Here is a 14,782-nt window from a genome sequence, read left to right on the forward strand (position 1 = left end):
GTTTTCATCATGTTGTAGTGCAAATGTAATGAGATCTATCATCATTTGAAACGTTGTTTCTTCAACCATATCAGAATATCCAATATAAAAGAGTAAAACAATTTATTTAATGTTGCAATCGTTGTAAAAATATTGTCGATGTTTTTCATTTTTGTCTATTCCATGAGCTGAATTTGATTCAGTAATAATTCAGTGAAATTTCGGATGAGAATTCAAGCCGAATACAAGTGAACAATAATGAAATGCTAGAAATATGAGTATATTGCAGCTTAAAAAAATAGACATTTATTAAGTATTTTCCCAAGGAAACACCAAAAAACCAAAGGACTGGCTGCATAAAATCACGGGTGTAATGCTGGGGGGTTCATAGGTGCTGGACTCAATTTGTTACTGCTGAAAAGTAATCCGTTTTGATGTTCCTTTTGGTAAGTTTTTACGAGGTCATCCGTTCTTTTTTCATAGCCCGTTGCCTCTGGATAACATATCAACAGATCTGTTAAAAGTTGCCATTTGGTCGTGTATACATGCAGAAAGAATATTAAAAATCGCAGTTAAGTCCTTCTTTTCCTACTTTTTTTTCCTATTGCCCCCCTAATCAGTCAGTTTATGTCGCATTTCATGCACCACCCAGTCAGTTGTGTTTTAATGAAGCAACATTTTGGCAAGATTCATACTAAGCCCTCTTAACGTTTAGCGTCCGCTACGCCCGTGTAATTCCATATATAAGTGAATGCAGTTTCAATCTCTTGTGTCCTGAACAGAGTATATCTACAACTCAATATTACACAAAGTTAATACACCAATAACTAAAATTTATAGAATATAGAAATACGAAACGAGGAATAATATGAATAATTGTGAAAGAAATTTCTTAGTGGAGGATCGCTTTATAACTCTGCTATTTATGCAGAAAAAAATGAGGGGTTTTCAATGATTTGTGCAAGGCAGAAGTCTCTGCTAGGGTAGTATATATGGGAAAATAGATTTAAAGCTAATATTTTGTTGCAAACATATGCATTTTCAATTGGTGACGAAGATTGCTCCCGGAAGGAGATTGTCTTGTGATTGATTATGCGGGAAATTTGGCGCCTGAATGGGGTGTAAATTTTTTTAAAGCAATTACCCTAGTAATTTTCGTTTTTCGTTGGCGGAAGAAATAGTGGTTTGGTGTGAAAGATTTTGGCAAGACTCAATTCCATGCTTAAGGAAAGAAGCGAATTATTAGCATTATTAAGAAAACCAGAACACGAAGAGGCAAAAGACGCATTCTTTTGAAGAAAATTTCCACATATTCTTGCCAGCTATTTTATAGCTCAAAAGTAGCTCGAAAGTATTTCAAGAGTAGCTCGAAGGATCGCAAAATTTCTTGAATTTTGAAAATAACATATGTCCTTGAGTTAGTGTTGATGCCCTGGGTTAACCTTGGAGAAAAATGACAAGAATGTGCCTCTCAGAAATAAATTATGATTCCTGTTCCGCAAAATTATGAGATAAAAACTGTGCGGAGTATGTTGCAACGGAGGAGGAGCGGATATATTATTCACAATCTAGAACTCTTGAAGTACTCTTGAAGTACAAAGGTTTGAAAGAAGCCCCATTCAAAAAGTTTGCTGAATCATGCAGTAACGTGCAGCTAGCAGTAAAAATAACATAAATACGCTGCTACACGTGGTCTAATATTCCATACTGCTAGCAATTTCACAAGGTGTACAAGACATTTCCACAAGGAAAGAAGAACGAAACGCAGTGGACTTTTGTTTGGATTATCGGCGAAGGTGAAGCATATTTTACCGGCTTTCTATAGTTGCTTATCAGCACTTCTTCTTCAAGCTTCCTGGTATTTAATTCCAGCCTGCACAAAACCTTTTATCTAACTGTAAATCTGGATCTATGGCTCAATTCGACGTTCGCTACTTTTGATATTTTCAAGTTTGAGTTATTTCTAGGGTGGATTCGACATAAGAAATTGAAATTAAGAAATTCAACATTAACAAGTATGTACTTTTGATGCCAACAAAGCCTGAGTTCGTAACGTGATCCTGTGTCCTTTTTGCAATAAAACCCTCCCTTTAACTTCGATTTGAAGTCGAGTTACACCTACAAATAAATACATTTACCAAAATATTACCCGCCTTGTGGTTTGATTAATGACAAATTTTGTTTTGAATTGATTCTGGCAATTTGCCCCTCCACCCCAAGTGCGTATCTATTGTTTCAATCAATCGGCTTTTGTCCTCATTTCTATATAAACAAATGCATTCCTTCCTAGGCTGATTTCATGATAATGCTATGCAATGAATTGAAGTTTATGCATCAAAATGGCTATGCAATAAAAAAGTCTATGGCATTGCCTCTTCCTTCAATAAAGATTCCCCCTTTTTAAGAATCCCTACTCTTACATGCTCCGCCTAACCACAAAGACACCCATGAAGGTGAAAGCAGTATATTTTGAAGTCATCAAAGCCTACAACATAAAATTTTTTTCAATTTCAAACATTAATATTGACCTATCAGCAATGCTGTAAATTTCAGCAAGCTTTAAAATGTTAGGCAAAAATTATTGTAAAACAACTGCCAACTTAGGTAACCAAACTTTTGACAGTGGCCAGTTAAAGGAATTTGACATGCATGAGTACAGCGAATCCAAAAATAACTTAAGCCAAATTGATAAGAGCATGTGCGAATGGAAGGAACTTGAAACTGCTCGTTTGAAATCACTCTGTGCTGCTCTAGGATTTTGCTGATTTGCAGAAAGGCAGAAACTGTTTGCGTTTTTCTCTGTCCACAATTTTATTTATCAACCGCTGGTGGGTGAGTGGCTGTAAGCCACTTTTACCTTTGCCATTGCCTTTAAAGTTGCCTGATATATTTTATAATTTGCTTACTCTACTCTTGGCTTACTACAGAGAGAGACAACCTTTTTAACTCGCTAGCCAAATTTACAAGATTTTATGCCATGAAGCATGGAGTTAGGCCAGGAATTGCTGAGCAGATCTTTAAGTGAAAAACCATCAGCATATCATGCAGAACTGTAATTTTCTGTATCTTTCTTTGTTTTTTCATTGATTTTAACATTGCATGTGTATACGATGCAAACATTTGAGAAGCTAACAGTCATACAGACAAATGATGGATTGTCTACCCAACAACTTAATATTCAATTCTGAAGGTCTAAGGGCCACAAAAAATTAGCTGACTGGTTGGATTTAGCCTGTGTGCTGTAGGTGTGTGTGAGATGTTGAGTACAACTAACCAATAAGTTGAGTGTAATCACATGCAGATTAGATGATTTGCTGGAACTTTCATTTGGTATACCAAAAGCTTTTTTCAGACAAACAGGAGAAAAATTATTTTGAAAAAGTACAGAATTTGATATTTCAGATATATTATCTTTTATTTAGAAGGAGAAGGTGGCGAAATTTAAGAAACATGCTTTATTTATCTTCTAGAGTCATTTAACACAGCAATGAAAACATCTATATTAGAAGAAAACTTATTTTGTTTCCAGTGAGTTGGATATTTTCAGCAGTAGCACATGAAATCATTGTCTTGTAGGGGATGATTTAAAAATATGATACACTGTAAGATAATTGACCTGGTTAATAATCCTGCAAATATAGTACAATATGGTGTTTTGTAGAACTTATAATGAGCTTTTTTTACTTCTGTTTCAGTTTTAAGGTTTAACAATGCACGAACTGAAAGGAGAAGTTACAATTTTCTCTATTGTTGGTTGTCCATTTTGCATCAGGGCAAAAGGAAAGTTCGAAGAACTTGGATTGCCATTTATTGACATTAATTTAGATCGATATAAAGATGCCAGAAAGATTATGATAGAAAAGACTGGAAAAAAGACTGTACCACAAATATTTTTTAATGGCAAGCACATAGGTGGATGGAGTGATTTTAATAACATGGTAAGTTTTGTTGCTGTTTTGTTGGTTGACGGACCAAGGGTATTTTTGATACATTGTCATTTCCCCAATAAGTTACTGTTTTGGTTTGAAAATCCCTTTGCACCTTTTTGCTCAAATTCTCTCTTGTGAAGGGTGTTAAAATACAAATATTGACATTATATTCCATTATAATTACTATTTTAACTAATCTGTCATTAAGTGTTTGATGTTGTATAGGCAAAGCTGTGCATGATGCCAAATGATTGCTTTAAACATGAAACTTGAAGTTGCAACTTCAGAACTTTCCTGTACTCAGGACTGCCAAGAGAGAAGTCAGGCCTTGGGGCAATTAATGCATGATTGGCTTTTGTTTGACAACAAACAATATAGATTCCGGTATATGACAATTATTATTTAAATTCAAAAAGTTACGGGCTCAGGAATGAGCCCTGGGCCCTGTGGAATTCTAAGCTACCCTCTCCTGCTGGCAGCCCTGCCTGTACTATACAACAAAGTTATTCATAATATATATAAACTTAGGTTATTCATTCAGAAGTTTTATGGCTACAGTCACATGCTCCCCCAGCATTAACCATACAGAAATTTTTTGGAAAATTTGTACCTGTTCAGCTAAGGCATAATGGTTGCTTGTAAATAATGAAGTTTCAAAGAAACCAGTCGGTTGACAGGAAAGGTTTTCTGACGACCATCAAGCTTGGTATCAAACTAACAAGCAAATTTAATTTGTGTCTGCCTTCTCACTGTTATTTTTATCCTGTAAAGAGACTGAAAACCGATGATGATCAAGAAAGTTTGAATGCTGATGTTGCCTTTACTCTGTATGACTTGTTCAAAATAATAACTGAGGGAAAAGTGAAATTGAAACTAATATACTCATTACATATTCACAGGTATTTCTTTGTGTCAAAATCCTAATAATGTTACTACAAATGAAGAACTCTATTTGTCAGGACTAATTTTTCATTTGTCAATTTTAGCCAGAAGAGGAGCTTAAAAGTCTCATTGATGACGTTACAGAAAACGAAGCACCAGAAGACTCTCCAGCAGCATTTTTGAAGTCTGTGGACAAGGAGGGGAGTGATTCTGATGGTGTGAACAATTATTTCGTATCCCTAGAATTTGTGATTTCTGATATCTTCAAACAAGTTTTTTTGAGAAAGCTTAAATTTATCTTTAAACTTTGCACATTTTTATATTTTGCACAAGGGCTTGCATATTAATCTTGGTACTCAGTAATCTTGTTCGATGTCTTGATTACAATGCATTAAACCTCTGAAAAATAATTTTTTAATATTTTCCTTAGCATTAAAAAGTATTTGGTCCTCAAACATGTGTACTTTCTATTTTTGCAAGTACGTCTATCCGTTTGATACATAATTCATAACCTCACTGATAAATTCATCTTAAAAATGTTCTAAAAGGGTCAATTTTTCTTCTCTAGATATAAGGGAAATCCTTTTTTCCCAGGTAGTTGCTATAATCTTTTACATAATCCCAACACAGCCCTTTTCTGTGTCACCATATTTGATTCTAGCTTTTGCTTGTTTGTCATCCACGAAAACACATTTCTCAAAGGCCACCGACAGAAAAAATATTTAAGAAATTGACTTCCTTATTAGCGGGGAAAACAATAGATGTTGGTGTTATCTGTACCTTACTCGAGTTTGCCAGGTCTTTTAAGTGGAGGCCTAACCTAGGGTCAACATTGATGACTCAGTGTAATGATGGACTCGAGGCATGCTAATTACAAATGTATTCGTTTTACAGATTCATTCGAATTTACGTGCGAACTGGATGAATATTCGTATTTGAAGAAAGAGCTCCAAGAGAGTGGGATTGTTAAAGATATCCGAAGTGGACTGAAAACATTTAAAAACTCATTTTATGGCAAAGACGCTGTCAGTTTTCTTGTGCAGACGAAGAATTTAGGTATGCGGTTTTATTTCAGTTGTCATGAGTCTCTGTACCTATTTTACTTTAAATTAACTCTAGATGTCGAGAATAAGGCTGATATTCTAAGCTAATTTTAATAGTTTTAGGGAGCAATATTCTTATAAACCTAGCCTAGTTTAAAAGTAAATGTACTGACTTTGCTTTGGGCCCCAATTTTTCCGTACAATGAGAAGCCCCAGCATCGCAAATTCCTAAAGAATGGCTACTTGCAAAGAACAGACAAAGTCACTTGTCCCGATATTTGTTTTTTGCAATCGAAATAAAAAGTTTGCCAGCATGTCGTTGCCTTGTTGAGATAGCCTATAAATTAAATAGATTCAAATCAAGCCTTTCAAATGAAATGATTGAGAAGCCTCTATGTACCAGCGCCCCTGACAACAAAGGGGGTTATGACTTTAATTTGCCCTTGCCCTTTAACTTTCGAAATTGCATGGAGCCATTACCCGAATAGATTTATTGTCAATAGACGCCATTGCAGGAGGTCATTTACTTTTGGTATAATCATTGTAGTTTTTATATGTTTTAGGCGAGTGTTTTCGACTGACTTTTGACAAAAATCAATTTTTTTCTTTATACCCCTTCCTTTTATCATGACTCGATGAATTTAAGTATCTTCGATCGCCCTGAAACGGACAGATCATGCAGGTTTAACGGTGTAGGTAATTATGGTGATAGCTTTCACCTTTTTTACTTGCTTCATCACCAGTTCCAAGTGCTGAAAATACCAATTCTTTTTAGATCGCGGACATGCCATTGCCATGTGTAAGCAGTTAGTTGAGAAGCATTTTGGGAAGTCTGTAAAAGAGAAAGGGCAAATAGAGTTTCGAGATGATGATACTATATACAGATTCCTGGAGGACGACCAGACAAACGCACTCAATTCTGACATTGTCTCAGATTGTGAACCAAGAGACGGTACGTGCATAGGACTTCTTTCCTCTTCTTCAGCTTTTGGCGTTAATTTGATTGCCCCCTCAATCATCAGTGCACGCGTTTGTGTTTTAGTTATCAGGAAACGAGGAAATAGAATTTCTGGGAATTTTTTAACCTATGGTCGAGAAGCAATGTCCACTCCACATTGCTGGTATCATTTAGCAGCTTAAACTATAGTCAGTAAAGGTAATGCAAACCTCTAATCCTTTCTACCTGAAGTATCCTATATAAAAAGGCTTTCAAATGTCTAGGCAATTTTTTAAAACAAGAGATCTATATGTTTTTGAAAGGCTCATAGCAGCGACGAAAACATAACATTATATCACAAACGTTTTTAACTTTTATAAGGATCATGCCAACGAGAATAGATGTTAATTGCTTTATCTTTTAAAGCCCTTATCATGAAATTAGGAGATACACTTGGGGCGAGAGGGGTTTAAGAACATGAAGGGGCCAAAATACCCTGTCAAGAAATATCAAGAAAACATTTTTCTTGATAGAGCTTGAATTTCTCAGAAACTTAACGAATTCTTCTAGTGGGAATTCCACGGTGCGCTAAGCAATTTCGCTCACTTCCCACACCTATAGTAAGATTTTATTCTCAACCTAACGGGACCTTTTTGCTTTGTTTGACTTAAAGCATGATTGAAAATAATTTTGTATCATTTCCTTAACGCTTGTCAGGTATCGCATACAGTGTATGCAATGTTGTATCCTTCATCACCAAGCTCATCAAGGTCATATACAAACTGATCTTAACGATCTGGCTCTTTTTGAAGCACCAGAGATTCTTTTTAGCTATTCCTTTGAATGCTAATTATGAGAGTCTTCCCGAGCGGCCAATCAAAAAAGGTAGAGACGAAAGCTTGCCTGCTTTTATTGCTGGGTCAAGTATAGCAGGATTTAAGGATAGTTTTACTGGAACGCATAAATGTAGATGCTTTTGCTCTTGATATGATCTTAATAAACAGCAGGATAATCGAGTTATTATTTGATTGATTTACTTAAGATAGAAAGCAGCTATCCCACTTGTATGTCTGGTATAAACATAATCTTTGGGTTACTGTCTCTGATGATTTTTAAATTATTGATACCAACCCAAAGATGGTTCAGCTTTCCAACTGTAACAAATAAAATTTATCTTTCCTTTGAAACTGGGTTCTAGGTTACAGCTATGCCACACACACACATTGCTTTAATTCTTGCTATTTCCGTAGATGCCAAGCTTGTATCAATTGTACGCGTTATTCTTAATTTAATGTTCTTAAAAGCCTTCTTGGGGTATATCTTTAAATATAAACTAGATTTATCTTAAGTAGGTATAATATTTCATCACATCTCATTGGTTTTCACCGCCAGCTCCTCCAGTCAGAGACGCCCATGCCAGTGAGGTATTGTGTGTTTCTTCAACGTGTGCTCTTGAATTGTTAGTTTATTTCTTAACTTTTTTAAGTTATTTCTTGAATTGTCTTTAGATTAAAATCTGTTTTTTTCAATTTAGCTGCTGAAGTTGGTGAAGATTTGAGAAAGCTGATATTGTCGATATACAACTCTCATTTGTCAGCCGATGGCAAAGTAAGCTTAAATTTCTCCGAATTGTGTTGTGTTCTATACACTATTTTGTTAGAGGATTAACCAATCGCTTGCAGATCGAAGGTGATAGTGCAAAAGTCATGACGCATAAGTGATAGGTCGATCGTTGATATCAATTAATGTGTTATTTATTTGGACACTGACTAACAGCTTTTGCAGTTATTTTATTTTGTTTTTAGTGAATCATATGCATTAAAGTCTAAAGGTAATAGTTCAAAAGTCATGGGTCGTTGAAATAGTCGAAATTCAAGCTCGATCATCGACAGCAAGCAAATATATTCTCAGTTAGTGTCGTATGATTGATTATAAAGCGGAAATTAAATGGAAACTAGCTCGAGCATCCAGTAGCGTGACAACTTTTGAGATATTTGGAGCTTGTTGCTTTTTTATGAACCCTTTTTAATCTGGTTTGAAAGCTTGAAATTCATAAGTAATTTAAGGAGAAGTAGATGTGTTGACTGTCGGCAAGCACGTTGACATTCCTTTACCAAACACTTAAGGTTCGTACTCAAAAAGAGTTTGATCATTAATATTTTGATTGTATTGTTGGCAACTATTAGCAGAGCTGATAAGAAAACGTATTTTAATGGGTGAGGCATCCTGCGTCTTGGAGTAAAATCCGTACATGGAACTTGATCCTTATTAAGCATGCTCCTTAACTCTATAACAGGGGTTGCCTTACATGTTAGAAGAATTTATCTCTTTTATCCCCCCAAAAGAATTGTCCTTTTACTTCGTTTACAAGCAGTTTTCAACTTACCTTGCATCACAGCCAATTTAAAGAACTGATCGTGAAGTTTGTCATTAGACAAAGTTCAATATCCTTGATGAGTCTCAGACGAAGACTACTGTAGTATAACTGCAATCTTCCGACCATTTTGTAGAAAGTTGACTACAAGGCCATAGGTGAAAGTGCAGAGTTTAAACAGTACCAGAAACACACCGCAGAGCTTAAGCGAGTTAATGTGGAGAATGCATCACGGGAAGAGAAACTTGCCTTCTTCATCAATGTTTACAATGCGTTGGTTATTCACGCGTTTGTTGTCCGTGGGCCACCCACAAATCTCTGGCAAAGATACAAGGTAAGGCGCCTAGATTGTTTTCTGCTTCAAAAGATGTGCACAGAAGAGGTATGGTTTTGGATCTCTGTGCTATTAAGAAGATGTTACGCAAGGCTAAACAGAACATCTTGATTATTAATTCTCGCATGCTTCTTTTATTTGGAAACCTTTCTTTGTAACTCTGTACGGCAAACTTGTCAAAATGGTAATTTATCCTTCTCAAACCTCTATAGCCTCGTTATGCTCTTCAATATCTTTAGATATTTTTATGCCACCCTTTTTAGAACTTTTTTCATAACAATACTTTTGAACTTGAGAAATAACATACAATTCTGCAAAGGTCATCCAAGTAATACTACCTTTTTAAAGAAAGTGGTGATATTTATTTCAATATTTGCATCAGCGAATCACTTAGACATTTAATTTGTCTTCGGTAGTTTTTCAACGTGGTTAGTTACGTCATCGGTGGTCAAGTGTACTCACTGAATGAAATCGAGAATGGCATCCTAAGATCGAATCGAAAACCACTCGGCTCTTTCCGGAGACCGTTCTCCAAGAACGACCCACGCTTGCAAGTTGCCTTGGAGGAACCTGAGCCAAAAATCCATTTTGCCCTGGTATGTGGTGCCAAGAGTTGTCCGCCGATCAAGACATACAGTGCAAAGGTAGTTGTCCTTTGATTTCTTTTTCTATTTTCAAATGGACTAGAGATAACACTGTAGAGCTGAGTTGGAGTGAGTTATTTTTTAGGAGAAACCAAATATCTAATTTTACTGAATTTCCAACAAAGTAGCAAAATTTCCAACCTTTCCCAGCATTTCTGAAATTTTAGGGGTCGTATGGCTCTTTTACCCTCCCAACAACTGCTCCCCTGACAGAGTTTAATCAGGCTAGCTGATGTTGTAAGAATTTATTTTAGTACATGCAATCCGTTTAATTTCTCGTGCAGGCTACAAATCTTCTAGTATTTATTGTACCGTGAACTTGCTGGTTTTTTTCAAATGTGTGCTATAACTATGACACTGCGTAATATTGTCTGCAGTCGACTGGGTATCATATCACCATAAAATTTCGCGTTTTAACGTCTTGTAAAATATTTAATGCGATCGTCTAGCTCTGATTGTTGTCTATAGTTTTCATCCTGGGTCAAGTTTCAACTGGACCACTTGAAGATTACAGTAGTTCTTTCTGCAGTAGTTTACATATGAAAATCTCCTAAAAGCCGAACCTTGTTTTCTAAGCAATCGTGTTTTCTTTTGCAGGACATTGATAATCAGCTTAAGCTGGCAGCAGAGTCCTTTTTGGAAGGGGATGACTGCGTAGTGGAAATGACCAAGAGAGAGGTGATTTTTCATTTTTTTTGTTTCCTCCATAATCTTTTTTACTTTCTGGCATTGTAACTTGTGCAACTTTGGGGTTTTGGCACAGAAAAGGTACCTTGCATTCAATTAATTTGCATACTTTTACCTTGCAACCAATTATTTTCTCTGTTCACAGTACCAGAGGTTTTGCTATGAAAATGTATGCCAAATTTGTTATAAGAGTTCCTTCTGCTTCATATATACTAGAAAATAGCAGGTATATAATTTGCAATAAACAAATTCTAGAAATTTTATCTCTTAATTCTTAAATTTCACCTTTATGTTTTCTCCTTTGAAACATATTTTACTTATTCATCTTTGCAATCTGTCTACTTCAATTTCAATCTATATTAGTTATTGTTTAATCTATGAATCAGTTCTTTTGCCTCCTTTTTTCTAGATTAACCTCTAATGGTGTGATCTTTTTTCCCCGTTTCTTGTTTGCGATCTTGCAAAATATTTTTTGGCCCTTGAACAATCAATTTTGAATCTTTCAACTTCTTATATCCTGCTTTAAACAAATCTGTCAATATTTTGCATATCTGTTTTGTCTCATACGCAATTGGCTGACCTTTGACCTGACCCTTGACCTGACCCTTGACCTGACCCTTGACCTGACCCTTGACTTGTTGTATCGGCAATACAGCAAGCCTTGTTAAACACCTACAAATTGCAGCGCATTACCATGGCTGTACTTTTAGTTTGTTTTACTCGTGTTTTATGGCTCATCGTCTCTTTATTTTATACAGGTGAAGCTAAGTCAGATTTTGAAATGGTATAAAGAGGATTTTGGAAAGACAAAGGCTAATGTGAGTTTGCTAGAATCATCTAAGACGTTTTTCGACTTACGTTTCGTGGTCTGACACTCGTCAGAGTTTAGCATTTAGAAATTGTTTGAAACCAAATTGACTTGAGAAATTGAATCGAAACTTTGATTGATCCCTTGATTGATTCAACAATCAGTCATAAAGTTTTCTCGTGGTTAAAATCCAAGTTTTATAGTGTAATTGCTTCCCTGCACACATATGTTGAATTTAAGTTTTAAACATCTGCACCTGGGTATGAATTCACTTCAATTTACCGCTATTATCGGACTTTTTATTCGCTGTGGAAGTTAAATCAGTAGACAGCGCGAAAAATTTTTCAGCTTTTTCAAATTGCAAGACTTCATTTCTTGCTTTGGTTCATTTTATATCCAAAATTATCAATATATTGTCTTATTTTAACCTTGTTGTACACTATTTTGTCGAAATCAAGTGAATTCATCCTTTTTGGGTTTAATCAAAGGTTTTGCGGAAAGCATGCTCTGCCTTAATCTTTAGTTAATCGAGCAACTAGTTACATATATACTAGTTATCAATGGAAATACACTTACTAGTATAGAGACAGATGACTCACATTGTGCATGGAAATAACTGCCATACCGGTCTCTCGTCTTGATGATCGCAGTTGCCGTACTGCTTGATGATCTCTACAATTGCCCAATGATCGTATCAAGCGTGAAACTTGGGTTGGCAACTTAGAGCCGTCCTGTTCTACACCCCGAAGCTTGTACATTATGAATGTTAAAGTTGAATGAATTGAATACTTAATCTTCAAAGTGACAGCGTGACAGTGTGACAGTATCTTACGGTACATTGCAAGTTACTTCATCTGGTGTGACTATATTTTCTGGTTTTGACTTTAATGTCCTTAAATGCAGATCCTACAGTGGGTGATGGAAAACATGGGAGAATGTGAAAAGAAGAAGCAACTAGCTGAACTTCTGGAGAGTAAGAATTTCAAGCTTAATTATTTACCGTACGACTGGGGACTCAATTCATAGAAACTTTCAAGAAACTGTTAAAGGACAAACCATTTTAATTAGCGCATTTGAGGTAAGCTACTGCACAAAGAACATCATTGGCAAGTAAAGAACCATTTATTGTGAGAACAACATTTATAAGTCTTGTCGTCGAAATAAAAGATGTAAGTACTTGTTGTTGCCATAAATCACATGCAAATAGTTTTCCTTCATTGTAAGAAGTATTCAACCGACAGATTCACTGAGTTGTATTATAAAAGAAGTTGATTGTTCAAAAGTTCGTTTAAAGGTAAACATATTTAAGTCGGTAACTAATATTCCATGCAGAAAGATTCACCACCTACCCAATTCCTCATTTCTGTAAATACTACTAACAATAAATAATTAATAGAGAGTGCGGGAAAATAACCGACCCGAGCGCGGCTCGAACTCACGACTTGTAAATACTACTATTATTGTTATTTGTCAGTTATAAGCAAACAATATGCTACCAATAATGCCTTTCCGGTATCTTTGTCTGCACACACAATTTTTGTTCTTTCTTTTTTATCTGTTTTGTGCGAACCTTTCAGATATCGAAATATTCTCTGATTTTGTTCCTAACTACCTGGGTCACGCTGTCTTTAGACTTTCCAAAAGTCTATTTTTATTAAATCCGTAAGGCATTCGTGCTACTGCGAGGGTTAATCTAAACTGCGAAGGAGATAATATGAGGAAATATCCTTAGGATTTAAACAAAAATAGACTTTGGGAAAGTCTAGGCTGTTTTGACCCTCCAATAGGTTGCTTGACAGGTTTATGGTAACTGGTTGACGATTGATAAGAAGGACATTTTGCTTGGATACGTTGCAATTGCCAAGATAAAAATGAAGCATACACTACATACTTGTTATTCTAGGCCATATCTGCACAAATAGTTAGCTATGCAAATGAAAACGAAAAAATAGCCTTTTTCCCACCTCTACGCGACAACGCTACGTCTGAGATCGAAAACTCAACCATTTGAAAAGACAATTCAGAATACGCATTATTTTTTGAAAACGTATCAGTGAAGAGAAGGCCTAACTCTCAGGCGCATTATAACTTTTCTCTTAAACGTCCATTGCTCAAATTTCTGCGACCATAAATGTATAAAAGGCTTATCAGGCACTATTTAGGCTGCTTGATATCTCGAGCATCTTTCTCATTAGACATCACTGGTTATAAAAGATACTTCTCTTTAGACACCACTAATTACATTGTTTTAGAACTTTTCTAAAGGTCTCTTTGCTGTTGTGTTTATCGTTTATTCCGGATTTAACACCGATTGATTTATCATCGATAAAGTTTCATTGCTTCTGATATCGGCTCTATAATAACCAAAATATTTGAATCTTTCAAGATAATCTTCCGTAGACTACTGTCATCGGCTTTAATTTTTACGCGAAAATGTCATTTAAGCCAATCTTTTTGTAAATCTTTACCTCCCTAACGTCAAAAGGATGAATATCCTCACTACCGAGTTTTTATCATAAGAGCATATTTGTGCAAACTCAAATCCAGGCATTATAAATTGCACAAAAGCGTCCAAACAACATTTTCGACTCCTACCAATAATAAGAAGGATTATTTCTTTTTTAATCATTTAGAAGTTGTGTTGAGAATAGGTATCAAAATAGTTTGGAAAATTCAAGAAAGTCTTTACATCAAGTGTGATCTCCTTTTCCTACAGTTTCGTATAAGTCATTACTCCGTTATGTTCCTTGTGACGTTTAGCATCATCACACTGCCTCAAGTGATATCCTTTTTCTAAAATTTTGCAAGCAACGCAGATGCCTGTATTAGCCAGGAGTCCCATCGAAGAATTAAGGTGTTGAAGGCTAGAGGTGGCTTCTTTTGGGTTGGATAATTTTGATACTGCATGCATTTCGGCTTTTTAGTTAGTTAAACAGATTTATTTTTAACTGATATTGCTACATCTAACGATGGCATCATCGGAAGAGAAAGCATGCAAATACATTTATACTCTATTCGATCATAAGAAATGAAAGTTTTATTTTTCTGTCAAACATCGAGTACTTTCAATCGGTGTCAAATTCCTATGCAAAACTCTCTTATACTGCTCTTATGAATGGCTGCTAAAATGCAGCAGAATCAATTGAGGGACTTTATCAAGTTCTT

The 14,782-nt window shown here is 35.6% G+C and overlaps 1 protein-coding gene across 2 annotated transcripts; it reads left to right on the forward strand.

The window, feature by feature from the left end:
• The first annotated feature begins 276 nt into the window (after positions 1 to 276).
• Positions 277 to 14,773, forward strand: LOC135689250 (uncharacterized). 2 transcript variants are annotated; one of them, XM_065206409.2, is made up of 12 exons: positions 277 to 1,775; positions 3,675 to 3,917; positions 4,895 to 5,006; positions 5,685 to 5,846; positions 6,609 to 6,785; positions 7,488 to 7,655; positions 8,305 to 8,378; positions 9,281 to 9,478; positions 9,895 to 10,122; positions 10,720 to 10,800; positions 11,568 to 11,627; positions 12,521 to 14,773. In XM_065206409.2, the coding sequence occupies exons 2-12, from the start codon at positions 3,690 to 3,692 to the stop codon at positions 12,641 to 12,643; spliced, it is 1,611 nt and encodes a 536-aa protein (XP_065062481.2). In that variant the 5' UTR covers positions 277 to 1,775; positions 3,675 to 3,689; the 3' UTR covers positions 12,644 to 14,773. The 2 variants fall into 2 exon arrangements, with proteins under 2 accessions (XP_065062481.2, XP_065062484.2); XM_065206412.2 differs by lacking the exon at positions 7,488 to 7,655 and having other exon boundaries at positions 12,521 to 14,205.
• Positions 14,774 to 14,782: the final 9 nt, after the last annotated feature.

This window comes from Rhopilema esculentum, chromosome 9 (assembly GCF_057945365.1).
Source record: "Rhopilema esculentum isolate cy_ngs chromosome 9, ASM5794536v1, whole genome shotgun sequence".
In the NCBI taxonomy this organism is placed as follows: Eukaryota; Metazoa; Cnidaria; class Scyphozoa; order Rhizostomeae; family Rhizostomatidae; genus Rhopilema; species Rhopilema esculentum.

Coding starts and splice junctions, on each gene's coding strand:
- LOC135689250 (XM_065206409.2), top strand. CDS start 3,690: ATGCACGAACTGAAAGGAGAAGTTACAATTTTCTCTATTGTTGGTTGT. Junction 5,847..6,608: donor TGTGCAGACGAAGAATTTAG/GTATGCGGTTTT, acceptor AATTCTTTTTAG/ATCGCGGACATGCCATTGCC. Junction 9,479..9,894: donor ATCTCTGGCAAAGATACAAG/GTAAGGCGCCTA, acceptor TGTCTTCGGTAG/TTTTTCAACGTGGTTAGTTA.